The following is a 19,860-nucleotide window of genomic DNA, read 5'->3' as shown; positions in this document are numbered from 1 at the left end:
CACTCTTTCTCCTACTTATGTTAGGAACCAAAGTATCCACATTAGATCCTAACCTTCTAAGGATTCTAATAGTCCAGGGGAATACAAAGTAATTCGCATCTCAAAAACATATCTAAAAGTGAGAAAATGGCACTTCAAGTACAAACTCAGTGTTAAAAATCAACAATTGTGACCCTCCATGACAAATACATATTTAACTTGAAGATTACCATTCTTTCTCTCCATGATAAAACAGAGATTCAAGAATGTGCAAGTGACTTGGCTGTCAGAATTAAAATACTAGAAGAGATATCTATAAAATTCTATAATCTCCCTTCGCAGCACAGTTAGGCAGCAGTAAGTAACTCTGAACACAGGCTCTGCCATAACTTGCTATGTATGTGGCTTTGGGCACGTAACTTGTTATGTGATTTTGGACAAATCATCCTCATCTGCAAACTGGGTACTAATATGTAGTATCTTTATTATTAGAAGGATAATAATAGTATCTTTAATGTATAGGACTATTAGGACAAAATTAGATAAAGAATAGAAAACATGACATTTCCTGGCACTAATATTCTATATATAAGAGCAATTAATACCGGCTTGTGTTCTATAAAATATAAATACAAGCTCATATTCTCTAAATATGAGCAATTATTATTAAACCTCAGTCTTGTAAATGGTATAGATATCACTGTTTAGATGTTCATTTGCTTATAATCTAAGGATAGACATCCTGGGACCTCTTTCTATCCTAATAGGCAAATATACAACCAGAAACAGTTAAAGAACTATATCTCCCTATCTTTTTACCATATTCTAGAATAATATATACCCCTTGGTTTTATATATCATGCTAGCTATAAAAATGTAGTATTATTCAGTGATTGACAGTTTTGGAATCAATAGATTTTAATCTCAACATCACCTCTCATTAGCTACATGAATTTAAGTAAGTTACTTAATCTCTCTGACCCTGACATAGTTTCCTCAGCTATAAAAGGTAAATAATAATAGCATCTACCTCATAAAGTTATTGTAGTGATTAAACAATATTACATATTTATAGTAATAAGCACTGTACTGGATACATTATTGCTACTATTATTACTCTTACTAGAAAAGGTCAAAAGTCCCTAAACCCTTTAAAACCTTATAGTGTTTTCATTTTGAAAGTTAATGATCTTAAAAAAGGTAAGATATGCAGAAATATATGCCACAGATAGCAGGCAATGTAAGTACAGTAAAAGTTGATGGTACTTCCAAAGCAGTGTAAGAAATGTGTCTTTTCACAGAAGATGAAATCTTTTGAAGCAGGCCTTGTATGTACAAAACAACTGTCTATTTATTTGGGGCCATTCTAACAAAGACAAATGGACTTTATCATAATGCTTCATGATTTTAAATGGCATTATTCCTTTTGACTCTCATTTATAAATGTCAATATGCAAGTTGTATTGGAATGCAGATACTTATCACTGCCAAACAACATACACTTTTTCTGCAGTCTTTCTCATAAGAGTACCAGTCTTCCCATATGAATGATAAACTAGAAGTTAGAGAAGTCTTTCTTTAGCAATGATACCCATGACATGACACCAATAAGCATAAGTATGATGATTTCATTCAACAAATATTTATTCTATGTGTACTATATCCCAGGTATTATACCATGCCTAAAAGATATGAGTATTTAATGTAGTCCTTGAACAGTGTCTGCCCTCAGAATCTGTCTAGAGAAGGAGATAGACTAATAATCAAAGTGCTATCATGGAAAAATATAGGGTGCTATGGAAACACACGGTAGTACATTTAACCTAGGGGTGGGAGGTGAAAGAGAAGGGAGCCAGTGATGGTTTCCTGGTGAAAACAACATTTAGGCAAAGGCCTGAATGCAGGTAAGATGGAACAAAGCATACTTAAGTAACTAAAAGAGTTCTGTGTGGTTGAAGCATTCAGATTGAGGTGAGCCACTGGAGGCCTTTGTAAGTCATCTTGGGCTGAGACTTTTATCTTAAAGGTACAGAAACCCACCAGAGTATGACATAGGAATAAAACAGATGGTGTTTTGCTCCTATTTTTATGAGACCATTTCATTTTCATAACTCATCTGATCATCATATCATACATATTCTTGCTACACAAAATGTGGTTCACAGACCAGAAACATCAGCAGAACTTGGAAGCCTGTTAAAACTCAGTGAGACACAGTTTTAAGTATTACTATTAACCCCATTGTAGAGATAACACTAAGTTATTGGACAAGGTTACACAGCTGGTAAACAATGAAGCAGGCTTGTGAAACAAGGCATTCTGAATCAAAGCCTGTTCCTTTAGAAACTTATTTTCTAAAATTACTGAAATGAAGAAAAATCACATTTATAAAATTATTCTTTGTAATGTAAACTATACTTCATATAGGTCAAAACTTTAAAACCTGCTAAAAATGACTTACTTTATTCACATTCCAAATACACTCTTGCCACAGTAGGTTTTCTGTTTCCTATTACGTCTCATTTATCCACCAATGTCAACTATGTGAAATACACCAAAAACTAAACAGGAAACCACAAAAGGATGTAACAAATAAAATAAGGTTAAATAATTCATGTACTACATTTAATGGTACATTACCTATATGAAAGCCCCTCAAAGATTCATGCTGTGTAATACTTACTGAGGGCCTCAGTGTTGGGCACTGAGAAGGATACCATAAAAATGCAAAGTCCCTGCCCTGAAAGGGTTTACCAACTAAGTGCGAAGATAAGACGACATCAAAACACTATGGGGACACAGAAGAAGGAGGAGGAAACTTTCATTTGAGGGAGAAAAAAGCCTCAAGGAGAGGTAGTATTTGAGCATGTCTTTGAAGAACCAAAAGAACTAAACCAAGGAGAGATGAGTAAAGTGTGTTCTCATAAAAGCAAGTATAGAGGTAAAAAAGACTTCTATTTCTGACTGATGGAATAACATACATCAGATTTTCCTCCCACTGTAAACAACTAGAAAGTCATACAAAATTATATGTAACAACAGTTTTCAGACAATAGATAAGAGGCAGCCTAGTATAATGATTCCTGAGAGAAGGAAAACAAGAAACGTGAGCCCTATAACGGCTCCAAATCACTACATGGGGAGTGTTTCCAGGCCACAATGCAGAGGGTGAACAAACACAAAGAAAGTTCCAGAAGTGGCCAGGCACGGTGGCTCATGCCTGTAATCCTAGCACTTTGGGAGTTAGGCGGATCACTTGGGGTCAGGAGTTCAAGACCAGGCTGGACAACATGGTGAAACCACGTCTCTGCTAAAAATTCAAAAATTACCCAGGCGTGGTGGTACACGCCTGTAATCCTAGCTACTGAGGAGGCTGAGGCAGGAGAGTCGCTTGAACCCAGAAAGTTGCAGTGGGCTGAGATGACACCAGTGCACTCCAACCTGGGCAAAAGAGTGAGACCCCATCTCAAAAAAAAGGAAAAAAAGAATAAAGTTTTTAAAAAATGATGAATAAACTCAAAATACACTGTTAAGATAGGGAAGAAAAAACATGTAAAGCATATATTTGATAAAGAACATATCCAGAATATAAAAAGAACTCTTACAACTTAATAATAAGGTTACCATCCATCCCCCTTCCCCACTTTCCAAAAAACAGATGAAAGATCTAAACAGACATTTCATCAGAGGAAAGAGACAGGTAACAGATAAGCACAAGAAAAGATGCTCAGCCACAATAGTTATCAGGGAAATACAAATTAAAACAATGAGAAACCACTACATACCCATTAACATGGCTAAAATCTAAAATTAATGTTTAGATGTGGATTAAGTGAAACTCTCATACATTGCTAGTTGAAAATGCATAACAGCTTAGTAGTTTTTAAAAAGTTAAACACACATTTACTATATCCCAGCAATCCCACACCTAGTTATTAATATTTAACCAAGAGAATATACCCACACAAGGGCTTATACTTGAATATCTACTGCAGCTTTATCCACAATAATTCAAAACTAGAAACAAACCCAATGGCCATCAACAGGTAAAGGTATAAACAAGTTGTATGTACATACAGTGAATACTACTCAGCAATGAAAAGATGAATTCCTGACACATACAACCACATAAATCCCAAAGCTACTATGCTAAGTGAAAAAGAGCCAGATATAAAAAGTGCATATTGTATGATTCCATTCATATGAAATGCTAGAAAACGAAAATGGTATCAGAAAGCACATCAGTAATTGCTAGTGGTCAAACGATGGAGGAAAGAACTGACTACAACGAGGCCAAAAAGCTGTTTACAATGATAGAAATGTTATCATTGATTGTGGTGGTGGTTACCTGCCTGAATACATTAGCTAAACTCATCAAACTGTGTATTTTAAATTGATTAATTTGATTGTAAAATATACCTCATTAAAACTGATTTTTAAGAAAATAAAAAAAACAAAGAAATGAAAATTCACATATTGAGCTCTTATCAATTCATTAAAAGAACAGTTAATGCGGCCGGGCTGGTGGCTCATGCCTGTAATCGCAGCACATTGGGAGGCCAAGGCGGGCGGATCACCTGAGGTCAGGAGTTTGAGACCAGCCTGGCCAACATGGCAAAACCCCATCTCCACTAAAATTACAAAAATTAGCCAGGCATGGTGGCAGGTGCCTGTAATCCCAGCTACTTGGGAGGCTGAGGCAGGATAATCGCTTGAACCCAGCAGGCAGAGGGGTGCAGTGAGCCGAGACCATGCCATTTTACTCCAGTCTGGCAGACAAGAGCGAAACTCCATCTCAAAAAAAAAAAAAAACAGTTAATGCAAAAATGACAAAATGGGTAAAGGATGCAAAACAGTAAACCACAAAATAAGAACTACAAAAATGCTTACAGTAAACCCTCTATGTTTTATTAAACCCTCTATGAAATATTAAAGGCTTTCACTGAGACTGGAAATGAGAAAAGGATATCCACTGATACTACTTCTATTTAATATTGTACTGGATGTCTCAGACAACACAATCAGGTAAGAAAAAAGTTTTAAAGGCATACGTATTAGGAAATGAGAAATAAAAATGCCATCATGTGCAGGTGAGATGACTGTAAAAACAGAAAATTCAAAACAATCTAACAATTATTAGAACTAGTTAATAAGTTCCTTGGATATAAAATTAACATACGAAAATCTGGTGTAAGAAGCATGTAAGTCATTAGGTAAATTTGAATCAAAACTACAACGAGAAACAATGCTATATTCAGTAGGATGGCTATAATTAAAAGGAGAGATAATAACAGATATTGGTAAGAAAATGGGGAGATTGGAACCCTCATATATTGTTGGTAGGAATGTAAAACAGCTGTTGTGGAAAATGGTTGGCAGTCATTCAAAAAGTTAAAAATAGAGTTCTCATATGACCCAGCAATTCCAGTTCCAGGTGTACGTAACAGGAATGAAATCAAACATCCCTACAAAAAGTTGTATATGAATGCTCATAAGCAGCTTTATCTGTGATAGACAAAAAGCGGAAACAACCCAAATGTCCAACAACTGATGAGTGGATTTTTAAAATGTGACATATCCATATAACTGAATGTATTATTCAGGAGTAAAAATGAATTAGTGATGCATGATACAGTGTGGATGAACCTTACAAATATTATGCTAAACAAATGAAGTTGGTCATAAAAGACCACAATATTGCATGATTCTGTTTATAAAAGAATGTCCAGAAAAGGCAAATCTAGAGACAGAAGGTAGGGGGGTGGTTACTTAGAACTGGGGGAGGGGAAGTGTGGAATAACTGCCAATGCACATGAGTTTTCTTTCAGGTAGGACAATCAGATTGTGGTGATCACTGCACAACTCTGTGAATAAACTAAGAAAAACTGAATTATACACTTTCAATGGCAAAATTATATGGTATGGGAATTATATCTCAATAATCTGATTTTTAAATTTTCTGCAATTTTTTATATTTGTAACAAATAATTAAAATCATTACTAATTTTAGTGTAATGAAATTTAATTATAATGCAACTAAATTAGAATGTAAATAAATAACCACAGGAAGACTGCAGCTGCAGGGCTGTAACTGTAACATTAACAATTATTAATCTGTCTATAATGCTTCCGGTGAATTTTTCTTTAAACATAATAAATACTAATACCACTTTAAAAAAACTAATTAATTGTACATCTATATACCAGAAACTAGTAAAAATAAGATTTAAAGATATGTACAATAGTATCATAAAACATCAAAAAATAGAAATAAATTCAATGAATCATGGGAAAGACCCATACACTATCTTATTTCGATAACGTTTTGTAAAGAAGATCTAATAAACAAAGGCATATATCATTTTCTTGGGATGGAAGCCTCAATATTGTAAAGATGTCTATTATCCCCAATTACATTTGATAAATATATTCAATGCAGTTCCATCAAAATCCTAGCAAATCCCAGCAATGATGTATGACAATTAAGAAAAAATATCCTAGCAAGGTTTTCTTTTCTATGTAGAAATTCACATGAAAATGACATAGGGCAAAAATAACCGAGGTAATCTTGAAGAAAAACAATTAAGCTGAAGAACTTTAATAGATATCAACACCTATCATAACATGAAAAAAATTAAAACAGCAAGATAATGGCAAAGGACCAGAAAAATAGATCAATAGAACAGAACAGTGTTCTTAACAGACTTACAAGCATATGGTCATCTGATTTATGAGAAAAGCAAAACTGCAATGCAATGGAGAAAGGATGATCTTCAGTGAATGGTGCTGGGTCAACTGACTATCAATACGAAAAAAAATAATCTCGACTCCTACCTTACATCACATACAACAAGTAATTCCAGATGAATTACAGATATAAATGTAAGAAGTAAAATAGTAAAGTATTTTAAAGAACACATAGAAAAACAACTATAAAATCTTAAAATAGATAAATATTTCTCCAAATAGTCACAAAAAGCCTCATCTATGAAAGACTGATAAAATGGAACTTCTGTTCATTTAAAGGTATCATTAAAGAGTGAACGAGCAAGCCACAGAATGGGAGAATATATTTTTAAGCATATGCCAAAAAAAGAACCCATATCCATAATATATAAAGAAATCTTACAAACAAAAAGACAGTCAAACCAAACTTTTTTTATTAATGGGCAAAAGATTCAAACAGGTATATCACAAAAGAGTGTATCTCAGTCAGCAAGAAGCATAGGAAATGTTTATAAAATTTATAACATATGAAAGACTAACTTCATTAGTCTTCAGGAAAATAAAAATTAAAACTGCAAGAGGATATTACAACATATCCAACAGAAAGGCTAAAACGAAAAATACAAATTACCAAATGTGATAAATACAAAATATACACACACAAAAAAAGAAAAGAAATTCCTGACAAGGATGTAGGAAGGAGCAACACTGGACAGAGGGGAGATAAACTGGCACAATCATATTGGAAAACCATTGGGCACAATCTACTAGAGCTGAAGATACGTACATTCTCTTGACTGTAATTCTACTCCTCAGTTTCTACTCAACTGAAATACCTAAAAATCTTTATTAAGAAACGTATGAAAGTTCTTCACTCAGAAACCTAGAAGGTTCATGGAAGCATTAACTCTAATGTTCCCAAAATGAAAATTACTGAAACCAACAGCAAGAGTAGATAAATAAATTCACACTCATATAATGGAATACTATTTGGCATTAAACATGAACAAACTGCAACCACATGAAGGTAAGAATGACTCTACAAACATAATGTTGAAAAGAGCCACCACATGTACATATATGATTCTATTTCTATAAAGTTCAAAATTAGGCAAAACCAATCTGGTTTGAGTCTTGGCAGTGGCTAGTCTGGCTGGAGATGTGGTAAACGGAAGGAAGCGTGAGGAGGCTTTGGGGTCCTGTTTTGGGGTCCTGTTTCTCGATTGAGATTCTGCTCACATGGGTATGTTTGCTTTGTGAAAATTCAAGCTGTATGGACACAACTTCTCCATAACTTACCATGGGGATACATCCTGATAAACCCATTGTAAGTTGAAAATATCATAAGTTGAAAATGTATTTAATACACCTAACCTACTGATCATGAAACCTTAGCCTAGCCTACTTTTAAGGTGTCAGAACACTTACAATAGCTTACAGTTGGGCAAAATCATCTAACACAAAACTTATTTTATAACACAGCATTGAATACCATACACAGATGAGCACTTTGTAGACTTGATGGGATGTGAAAACATAAAAAACAATATCCAAAAAACACTAGCAACAGAGTACATTATAGAGTACCGGTTGTTCTCCCTCATGATCATGTGGCTGACTGAGAGCTGCAGCTCACTGTCACTGCCTGGCATAGCAAGAAAATATCATACCACATACTGCTAGCCTGGAAAAAGATCAAAATTCAAAATTCATAGTATGGTTTCTACCACATGCATATAACTTTTGCACATTGTAAAACTGAAAAATCATAAGTTAAATCATCATTAAATCAAACCATTGTAAGTCCGGGACGATTTGAATACAGATCTGTACACTTGTCTGTAGGGACTAACTTCAAAATACTTGCAAAAATATTTTAAAAATTTGAGAAAATTCTATCACCATACAATCATGCACTGCATAATGATGTTTTAATCAACAACAAACCACATACAAGATGGCGGTCCCACAGATTATAGTATAGTATTTTTATTCTATGCTTTGATATATTTAGATACATAAATACTCACCATTGTGTTATAGTTGCCTACAGTATTCAGTATGGTAACATGCTGTACAAGTTTATAGCCATATAGCCTAGGTGTGTAGTAGTAGTTTATACCATCTGGGCTTGTGTAAGCATACTCTATGATGGCAGCTCAGCAAGGAAATCACCAAAGGATGCATTTCCAGAATATATCCCTGTCATTAAGTGATGTGTGACTGTATTTACACAAAAAAATGACTATTTGAGCTTGTGAAGAAGAAGAAAGGAGAACTACTGAATGTGGAGGTTAGGCTGTTTGTATGGTATTTCCACTCACCTTTGTCTTGTAATGCAATTTGTTGCTTATGCAGTAATGCCACCTCCCGTCCCAAAGCTTTCTTCTGCCGTTCCAGTTCATTTTGAAGCACCAAAATTTTTAACTGCAGGCATTCACTTTTTTTTTTCTAAATAAATAAAATCACGGGTATATTTATGAATATAAATGTCATGACTATGAATAATTACATACTCACAATGTTTACAAATAAATAATGGCTTAAAACATTTTAATACTCATCAAACTTATGGAACTCTTGAGTAACTTAATTACCAGCACCATCCTTTTAATGAAAATCATATAGAAATAAGCAAAGAATAAGAGTAAAAGTAAATCTTAAGTCCGGGGACCCAACAGACACTACACAAAATATCTCAGGTACCTTCCCTGATACCACAATACAATACAATAAGATTTTTAAAACTTAATAACAAATAAATTCTCAAAAAGTTAAATACAGAGGTACCATAAGACCCAGAAATTCCACTTCTAGATATATACCAAGAGAACTGAACACATGTCCACACAAAAACCTGAATACTAATGTTCATAGCAGCATTATTCATAATAGCTGAATGACATAGAAAACCCAAATGTCCACCAACTGATGAAAGGATAAATAAAATGTGGCCTATCCATACAATCAAATATTATTTTGTAATAAAAAGAAATTAAGTAATGACAAATGCTACAACATGGATCAACCTTAAAAACATTATGCTATGTTAAAGAATCCAGTTTTAAAAGGCCACACACTATACGGCTCCATTTATATGAAATGTCCAGAATAGGCAAATCCATAGAAACAAAAAGTAGATTTCCACGTTTGCCAAACCAAACCGAGGTGCTCTAACCCCCCTGCCTGTTTCAAAGAAGGCCAAGCAGAGGCCTGAGGTTTTCATCCCTGCTAGGCAGTAACCAAACGAGTCCCATGTGGTAACTACTGACACCACATGGGGATCCTGGACTTTTACCACCCACCTGTCTGTAATGAGATAACCCTCTCCCATCCCCAATGCAGTGGTATTAGAGAAGGCCTAGTTGAGAGTCACTTTCACTACTACCCCGTGCTAATGAGGTCACCCTCCTTTCTGTGATATCAGTGGAAGATATGTGGGGAGAAGTAACAAGGCATCTCTCCTCCTCCCAGCTAAGAATTTATCATTGGAGGCCTAGTGGGGAGCCACTCCTGGCCAGTATTAATTAAGGCAAGGGGAGCTTTCTCCCCTGCCACTTAGCCAATGGAAGCTGCATAGGGAATCTGGACTTCTATACTCATCTGGCAGTAATGAAATGGCACCTCTTCTTTCCCCTACCAGAGAGGTCTCAGAGGAAGCCAGCTAAAACAGAGGGCTTAAATAAGATCCAGAGACTTAAAACATAATGCCCAAAATGTCCAAGTTTCAATCAAAAACCACTCACCACACCAAGAACCAGGAAAATGCCAAACAAAATGAAAAAGGACAAACAACAGATGCCAATACTGACATGATAGACGTGTTACAATTTTCTGATAAAGACCTGAAAGTAGCCAACATAAAAATGCTTCAATAGCAATTAAGAACATGCTTGAAACAAATGAAAAAGTAGGAAAAAAAAAAAACTAGAAAGTCTCAGCCAAGAAACAGAAGATATAAAGAACCAACTGGAAATTTTAGAACAAAAAATAACAAAAACTCAGTGAATGGGCTCAATGGCAGCACAGAGGAAGCAGGGAAAAGTCTGTGAACAGAATACTGAAACTACCAATTTTAGCAAGAGAGAAAATAGCCTTGAAAAAAACGAACAAAACATCAGGGACCTGTGTAACTACACCAAAAGAGCTAACTTTTGTGTCATCAGAATCCTAGAAAGAAAAGAGAAACAGAGAAGGACTGAAAAAGTATTTGAAAAAATAATGGAGCCAGGCAAGATGGCTCATGCCTGTAATCCCAACGACTCAGTGGCTGAGGCAGGAGGATTATTCAAGCCTAGGAGTTTGAGGCTGCGGTAGGCTATGATGATGCCATTGTACTTCAACCTAAGTATCAGAGCAAGACCCTGTCACACACAAAAAAAAATGAAAAGAAAAGAAAAGAAATAATGGCTAAAAACTTGCCAAATTAGGGGCAGGCACAGTGGCTCACACCTGTAATCCCAGCATTTTGGGAGGCTGAGGTGGGCAGATCACTTGGGGCCAGGAGTTTGAGACCAGCCTGGCCAACATAGTGAAACCCCGTCTCTACTAAAAATATAAAAATTAGCCAGGCACGGTAGTGGGCACCTGTAATCCCAGCTATTCGGGAGGCTGAGGCGGAAAAATCGCTTGAACCTGGGAGGTGGAGGTTGCCGTGAGCCAAGATCATGCCACTACACTCCAGCCTGGGCGACAGAGCAAGACTCTGTCTAAAAATTTTAAATTTAAAAACTTACCAAATTAGGCAGAAGAAATAAATCTACATATTCAAGAAGCCAGTTAAATCCAAATAGAATAAATCCAATACAGAAAAATCAATGAAACCAACAACTGGTTCTTTGAAAAGGTAAATAAAATTGATAAAACTCTAGCCAGGGCCAGGTCTGTAATCCCAGCACTTTGGGAGACTGAGGCACGTGGATCACCTGAGGTCAGGAATTTGAGACCAGCCTAGTCAACATGGCAAAACCTCATCTTTACTAAAAGTACAAAATTAGCTGGGCATGGTGGCAGGCACCTGTAATCCCAGATACTTGAGAGGCTGAGGCAGGAGAATTGCTTGAACCTGGGAGGTGGAGGTTGCAGTTAGTCGAGGTCACGCCATTACACTCCAGCCTGGGCAACGAGAGTGAAACTCCACCTCAAAAAAAAAAAAAAATTCTAGCCAGACTCTTCAAGGAAAAAAGAGAAAAGGCAAAATTTACTAATATGAAGAAAGAGGGGTTATCACAATTGATCTCACAAACATCAGAAGAATAAAAAAACACTATAAACAACTCTATGCCCAGAAGTTTGGTAACTTAGCTAATATAAACCAATTCTTTGAAAGACAATCTACCAAAACTCACAGTAGGAAAAAGAGATAATAAAGAAGTTAGGCTGGACATTGGCACATGGCTGTAATCTCAGCACTTTAGGAAGCCCAGGTGGGAGGATTGCTTGAGCCCAGAAGTTGGAGACCAGCTTGGGCAATACACTGAAACCCCATCCATAAAAATAAAAAATAACAAAATTGGCTGGATGCGGTGGCATGTACCTATAGTCCTAGCTACTCAGAAGGCTGAGGTGAAAGGATCACTTGAGATCAGGAGTTCAAGGCTAGAGTGAGCCATGATCCTGCCACTATACTCAGTCTAGGCAACAGAGCAAGACCCTGTCTCAAAAAACAAACAAACAAAACAGAGAGAGAGAGAGAAATTAAATTAACAATTACTAACCTTCAGAAACAGGGGAGAAAAAAAAAAGGTCTAGTTGGTTTCACAGTGAATTCTACTAAATGTTTAAGTAAGAAACAATACCAGAAAAAAGAGGCAGGGAGGTTCCAAGATGGCCGAATAGGAATAGCTCCAGTCTACAGCTTCCAGCGTGAGCGACGCAGAAGATGGATGATTTCTGCATTTCCAATTGAGGTGCCGGGTTCATCTCACTGGGGCTTGTAGGACAGTGGGTGCAGGACAGTGGGTGCAGCCCACGGACCGTGAGCCAAAGCAGGGCAAGGCATCGCCTCACCAGAGAAGCACAAGCGGTCGGGGAACTCCCTTTCCCAGCCAAGGGAAGCCACGATAGACGGCACCTGGAAAATCGCATCTGGAAAATCAGGTCACTCCCACCCTAATACTGTGCTTTTCCAAAGGTCTTAGCAAACAGCACACCAGAAGATTATATCCCGCGCCTGGCTCAGAGGGTCCCACGCCCACGGAGCCTTGCTCACTGCCAGCACAGCAGTCTGAGATCAAACTGCAAGGCGGCAGCGAGGCTGGGGGAGGGGCACCCACCAATGCTGAGGCTTGAGCAGGTAAACAAAGCTGCCCAGAAGCTCGAACTGGGTGGAGCCCACCGCAGCTCAAGGAGGCCTGCCTGCCTCTGTAGACTCCACCTCTGGGGGCAGGGCATAGCTGAACAAAAGGCAGCAGAAACTTCTGCAGACTTAAACATCCCTGTCTGTCAGCTTTGAAGAGAGTAGTGGTTCTCCCAGCACAGAGTTTGAGATATGGGAACGGACAGACTGCCTCCTCAAGTGGGTCCCTGACCCCCAAGTAGCCTAACTGGGAGGCATCTCCCAGCAGGGGCCGACTGACACCTCATATGGCCGGGTGCCCCTCTAGACACGAAGCTTCCAGAGGAATGATCAGGCAGCAACATTTGCCGTTCTGCAATATTTGCAGTTCTGCAGCCTCCACTGGTGATACCCAGGCAAACGGGTCCTGGAGTGGACCTCCAGCAAACTCCAACAGACCTGCAGCTGAGGGTCCTGACTGTTAGAAGGAAAACTAACAAACAGAAAGGATATCCACACCAAAACCCAATCTGTACGTCACCATCATCGAAGACCAAAGGTAGATAAAACCACAAAGATGGGAGAAACCAGAGCAGAAAAGCTGAAAATTCTAAAAATCAGAGCACCTCTTCTCCTCCAAAGGAATGCAGCTCCTTGCCAGCAACTGAACAAAGCTAGACGGAGAAAGACTTTGACGAGTAGAGAGAAGAAGGATTCAGAAGATCGGTAATAACAAACTTCTCCAAGCTAAAGGAGGATGTTCGAACCCATCTCAAAGAAGCTAAAAACTTTGAAAAATATTGGACAAATGGCTAACTAGAATAAACAGCGTAGAGAAGACCTTAAATGACCTGATGGAGCTGTAAACCACGACACAAGAACTATGTGATGCATGCACAAGCTTCAGTAGCCGATTCGATCAACTGGAAGAAAGGGTATCAGTGATTGAAGATCAAATGAATGAAATGAAGTGAGAAGAGAAGTTTAGAGAAAAAAGAGTAAAAAGAAATGAACAAAGCCTCCAACAAATACGGGACTATGTGAAAAGACCAAATCTATGTCTGATTGGTGTACCTGAAAGTGATGGGGAGGATGGAACCAAGTTGGAAAACACTCTGCAGGATATTATCCAGGAGAACTTCCCTAACCTAGCAAGGCAGGCCAGCGTTCAAATTCAGGAAATACAGAGAACACCACAAAGATACTCCTCGAGAAGAGCAACTCCAAGACACATAATTGTCAGATTCACCAAAGTTGAAATGAAGGAAAAAATATTAAGGGCAGCCAGAGAGAAAGGTCAGGTTACCCACAAAGGGAAGCCCATCAGACTAACAGCGGATCTCTTGGCAGAAACTCTACAAGCCACAAAAGAGTGGGGGCAATATTCAACATTCTGAAAGAAAAGAATTTTCAACCCAGAATTTCATATCCAGCCAAACTAAGCTACATAAGTGAAGGAGAAATAAAATCCTTTACAGACAAGCAAATGCTGAGAGATTTTGTCACCACCAGGCCTGCCCTATAAGAGCTCCTGAAGGAAGCACTAAACATGGAAAGAACAACCGGTACCAGCCACTGCAAAAACATGCCAAATTGTAAAGATCATCGATGCTAGGAAGAAACTGCATCAACTAACGAGCAAAATAATCAGCTAACATCATAATGACAGGATCAAATTCACACATAACAATATTAACCTTAAGTGTAAATGGGCTAAATGCTCCAATTAAAAGACACAGACTGGCAAATAGGATGGAGTCAAGACCCGTAAGTGTGCTGTATTCAGGAAACCCATCTCACATGCAGAGACACACATAGGCTCAAAATAAAGGGATGGAGGAACATCTACCAAGCAAATGGAAAACACAAAAAAGCAGGGGTTGCAATCCTAGTCTCTGATAAAACAGACTTTAAACCAACAAAGATCCAAAGAGACAAAGAAGGCCATTACATAATGGTAAAGGGATCAATTCAACTAGAAGAGCTAACTATCCTAAATATATATGCACCCAATACAGGAGCACCCAGGTTAATAAAGCAAGTCCTTAGAGACCTACAAAGAGACTTAGAGTCCCACACAATAATAATGGGAGACTTTAACACCCCACTGTCAACATTAGACAGATCCACGAGACAGAAAGTTAACAAGGATATCCAGGAATTGAACTCAGCTCTCTGCACCAAGCAGACCTAATAGACATCTACAGAACTCTCCACCCCAAATCAACAGAATATACACTCTTCTCAGCACCACATCGCACTTACTCCAAAATTGACCACATAGTTGGAAGTAAAGCACTCCTCGGCAAATGTAAAAGAACAGAAATTATAACAAACTGTCTCTCAGACCACAGTGCAATCAAACTAGAACTCAGGATTAAGAAACTCACTCAAAACCGCTCAACTACATGGAAACTGAACAACCTGCTCCTGAATGACTACTGGGTACATAACGAAATGAAGGCAGAAATAAAGATGTTCTTTGCAACCAACGAGAACAAAGACACAACATACCAGAATCTCTGGGACACATTTAAAGCAGTGTGTAGAGGGAAATTTATAGCACTAAATGCCCACAAGAGAAAGCAGGAAAGATCTAAAATTGACACCCTAACATCACAATTAAAAGAACTGGAGAAGCAAGAGCAAACACATTCAAAAGCTAGCAGAAGGCAAGAAATAACTAAGATCAGAGCAGAACTGAAGGAAATAGAGACACAAAAAAACCTTCAAAAAATCAATGAATCCAGGAGCTGGTTTTTTGAAAAGATCAACAAAATTGACAAGACTAATAAAGAAGAAAAGAAGGAAGAATCAAATAGACGCAGTAAAAAATGATAAAGGGGATATCACCACCGATCCCACAGAGATACAAACTACCATCAGAGAATACTACAAACACCTCTACGCAAATAAACTAGAAAATCTAGAAGAAATAGATACATTCCTGGACACATACACCATCCCAAGACTAAACCAGGAAGAAGCTGAATCGCTGAATAGAGCAATAACAGGCTCTGAAATTGAGGCAATAATTAAGAGCCTACCAACCAAAAAAAGTCCAGGACCAGACGGATTCACAGCCAAATTCTACCAGAGGTACAAAGAGGAGCTGGTACCATTCCTTATGAAACTACTCCAATCAAAAGAAAAAGAGGGAATCCTCCCTAACTCATTTTATGAGGCCAGCATCATCCTGATACCAAAGCCTGGCAGAGACACAATGAAAAAAGAGAATTTTAGACCAATATCCCTGATGAACATTGATGTAAAAATCCCCAGTAAAACACTGGCAAACGGAATCCAGCAGTACATCAAAGAGCTTATCCACCATGATCAAGTGGGCTTCATCCCTGGGATGCAAGGCTGGTTCAACATACGCAAATCAATAAACGTAATCCATCATATAAAAAGAACCAAAGACAAAAACCACATGATTATCTCAATAGATGCAGAAAAGGCCTTTGACAAAATTCAACAGCCTTCATGCTAAAAACTCTCAATAAATTAGGTATTGATGGGACGTATCTCAAAATAATAAGAGCTATTTATGACAAACCCACAGCCAACATCATACTGAATGGACAAAAACTGGAACCATTCCCTTTGAAAACTGGCACAAGACAGGGATGCCCCTCTCACCACTCCTATTCAACACAGTGTTGGAAGTTCTGGCCAGGGCAATCAGGCAGGAGAAAGAAACAAAGGGTATTCAATTAGGAAAAGAGGAAGTCAAATTGTCCCTGTTTGCAGATGACATGATTGTATATTTAGAAAACCCCATCGTCTCAGCCGAAAATCTCCTTAAGCTGATAAGCAACTGCAGCAAAGTCTCAGGATACAAAATCAATGTGCAAAAATCACAAGCATTCCTATACACCAATAACAGACAGAGAGCCAAATCATGAGTGAACTCCCATTCACAACTGCTTCAAAGAGAATAAAATACCTAGGGATCCAACTTACAAGGGATGTGAAGGACCTCTTTAAGGAGAATTACAAACCACTGCTCAACAAAATAATAGAGGACACAAACAAATGGAAGAACATTCCATACTCATGGATAGGAAGAATCAATATCGTGAAAATGGCCATACTGCCCAAGGTAATTTATAGATTCAATGCCATCCCTATCAAGCTACCAATGACTTTCTTCACAGAATTGGAAAAAACTACTTTATAAAGTTCATATGGAACCAAAAAAGAGCCCGCATTGCCAAGACAATCCTAAGCCAAAAGAACAAAACTAGAGGCATCACAATACCTGACTTCAAACTATACTACAAGGCTACAGTAACCAAAACAGCATGGTACTGGTACCAAAACAGAGATATAGGCCAATGGAACAGAACAGAGCCCTCAGAAATAATACCACACATCTACAACCATCTGATCTTTGACAAACCTGACAAAAACAAGAAATCCTATTTAATAAATGGTGCTGGGAAAACTGGCTAGCCATATGTCAAAAGCTGAAATTGGATCCCTTCCTTACACCTTATACAAAAATTAATTCAAGATGGATTAAAGACTTAAATGTCAGACCTAAAACCATAAAAACCCCTAGAAGAAAACCTAGGCAATACCATTCAGGACACAGGCATGGGAAAGGACTTCATGTCTAAAACACCAAAAGCAACAGCAACAAAAGCCAAAATTGACAAATGGGATCTAATTAAACTAAAGAGCTTCTACGCAGCAAAAGAAACTACCATCAGAGTGAACAGGCAACCTACAGAATGGGAGAAAATTTTTGCAATCTACTCATCTGACAAAGGGCTAATACCCAGAATCTACAAAGATCTTAAACAAATTTACAAGAAAAGATCAAACAACCCCATCAAAAAGTGGGCGAGGAGTATGAACAGACACTTCTCAAAAGAAGACATTTATGCAGCCAACAGACACATTAAAAATGCTCATCATCACTGGCCATCAGAGAAATGCAAATCAAAACCACAATGAGATACCATCTCACACCAGTTAGAATGGCGATCATTAAAAAGTCAGGAAACAACAGGTGCTGGAGAGGATGTGGAGAAATAGGAACGCTTTTACACTGTTGGTGGGACTGTAAACTAGTTCAACCACTGTGGAAGACAGGTGGCAATTCCTCAAGGATCTAGAACTAGAAATACCATTTGACCCAGCCATCCCGTTACTGGGTATATACCCAAAGGATTATAATCATGCTGCTATAAAGACACACGCACACGTATGCTTATTGCGGCACTATTCACAATAGCAAAGACTTGGAATCAACCCAAATGTCCATCAATGATAGACTGGATTAAGAAAATGTGGCACATATACGCCATGGAATACTATGCAGCCATAAAAAAGGATGAGTTCATGTCCTTTGCAGTGACATGGATGAAGCTGGAAACCATCATTCTGAGCAAACTATTCCAAGGACAGAAAACCAAACACCTCATATTCTCACTCACAGGCGGGAATTGAACAATGAGAACACTTGGACACAGGGTGGGGAACACCACACACCAGGGCCTGTCGTGGGGTAGGGGGATGGAGGAGGGATAGCATTAGGAGATATACCTAATGTAAATGACGAGTTAATGGGTGCAGCACACCAACATGGCACATGTATACATATGTAACAAAACTGCACATTGTGCACATGTACCCTAGAACTTAAAGTATAAAAAAAAAAGAAACAATTCCAGTTCTTCAGAATCTCTTCCAGAAATTAGAAGTTGATGAACACTTGCTAACTCATTCTATGAAGCCAGCATCACCCTAACACAAAAACCAAAGACACTACAAAATATTAGCAAATCAAATCCAACAATGTATAAGAATAATTACACAACATGGCAACATGTAATTTATCCCGGGTAGGCAAGGTTGGTTCAACAAAGAGCAGTTAATGTAATTCATCACATCAACAGGCTAAGGAAGAAAAAATGGTATGATCATACATATTGATAGATGCAGAAAAAGCATGTGACAAAATCCAACGACGATTCATGATAAAAACTTTCAGCTAACTAGGAAAAGAGGGGAACTTCCTTAACTGGTAAAGAACATCTATCAAATAACCTACAGCTAACATCATACTTAATAGTAAGAAACTAGATGCTTATCCCCTAAGTTTGAGAACATGACAAGGATATCCCCTTTCGCTCCTATTCACCATAGTTATACTTGAAGTCCTAGCTAATGAAATAAGACAAGAAAAAGAAAGAAAAGCTACACGTGTTGGGAAAGAAGAAATAAAACTGTCTTTGGCTGCAGATAATATTATTGTTTCCATATAGAAAATCCAAAAGAATTGACAAACAAAACAAAAAAACACCCTCCTGGAAAAAGCAATTATAGCAAGATTGCAGAATATAGAATTAATACGTATAAAAAGTTAGATGTCTTCCTGTGTAACAGCAATGAACAAGTGGAATCAAATTATCCAATTATCCATCAAATTATTTTGTTAATATCAAAACTGATTCTAAAGTTTATATAAAGGCAAAAGACCCAGAATACACAACAGAATATTGAAGGAGAAGAACAAAGTTGGAAGACTGACAGTAGCCAATGTCTAGAATTACCATAAGCTACAGTAATCAAGACAGGGTGGTATGGGTAAAAGAACAGACAAACAGATCAATCAAATGGAACAGAGAGCCTAGAAATATACCCAAACAAATATAGTCAAAGAATATTTGACAAAGAAACAAAAGCAACTCAATGCAGAAAGGATAGTCTTTTCACCAAATGATGAAACCACTGGACCGCCACATGCAAAAAAAGAAAGGAAAGAAGGAAGAAACAGAGTGAGTGCGAGAGGGACTAATCAATCTAGATACAGGTCTTATACCTTTCACAAAAAATTAACTCAAACCAGATCAAAGATCTAAACA

The 19,860-nt window shown here is 37.7% G+C and overlaps 1 protein-coding gene across 2 annotated transcripts in view; it reads right to left on the bottom strand.

Annotated features, from left to right (window-relative positions):
* The window catches only part of UVRAG (UV radiation resistance associated), a 325,150-nt gene that overhangs the window by 149,504 nt on the left and 155,786 nt on the right, over window positions 1-19,860 (bottom strand). For both annotated transcript variants that reach the window (XR_010147617.1, XM_508649.8), the window contains exon 8: window positions 9,030-9,156. Coding sequence is in view for 1 of the 2 variants with exons in the window: in XM_508649.8 (XP_508649.3) it covers window positions 9,030-9,156 (127 nt within the window). In the remaining variant the exon portion in view is untranslated. The remainder of the gene's footprint in view (window positions 1-9,029; window positions 9,157-19,860) is intronic.

Source organism: Pan troglodytes, chromosome 9 (genome assembly GCF_028858775.2).
Source record: "Pan troglodytes isolate AG18354 chromosome 9, NHGRI_mPanTro3-v2.0_pri, whole genome shotgun sequence".
Classification (NCBI taxonomy): domain Eukaryota; kingdom Metazoa; phylum Chordata; class Mammalia; order Primates; family Hominidae; genus Pan; species Pan troglodytes.
Note: the sequence above shows the minus strand (reverse complement) of the source record. Positions and strands in the feature narration are given on the sequence as shown.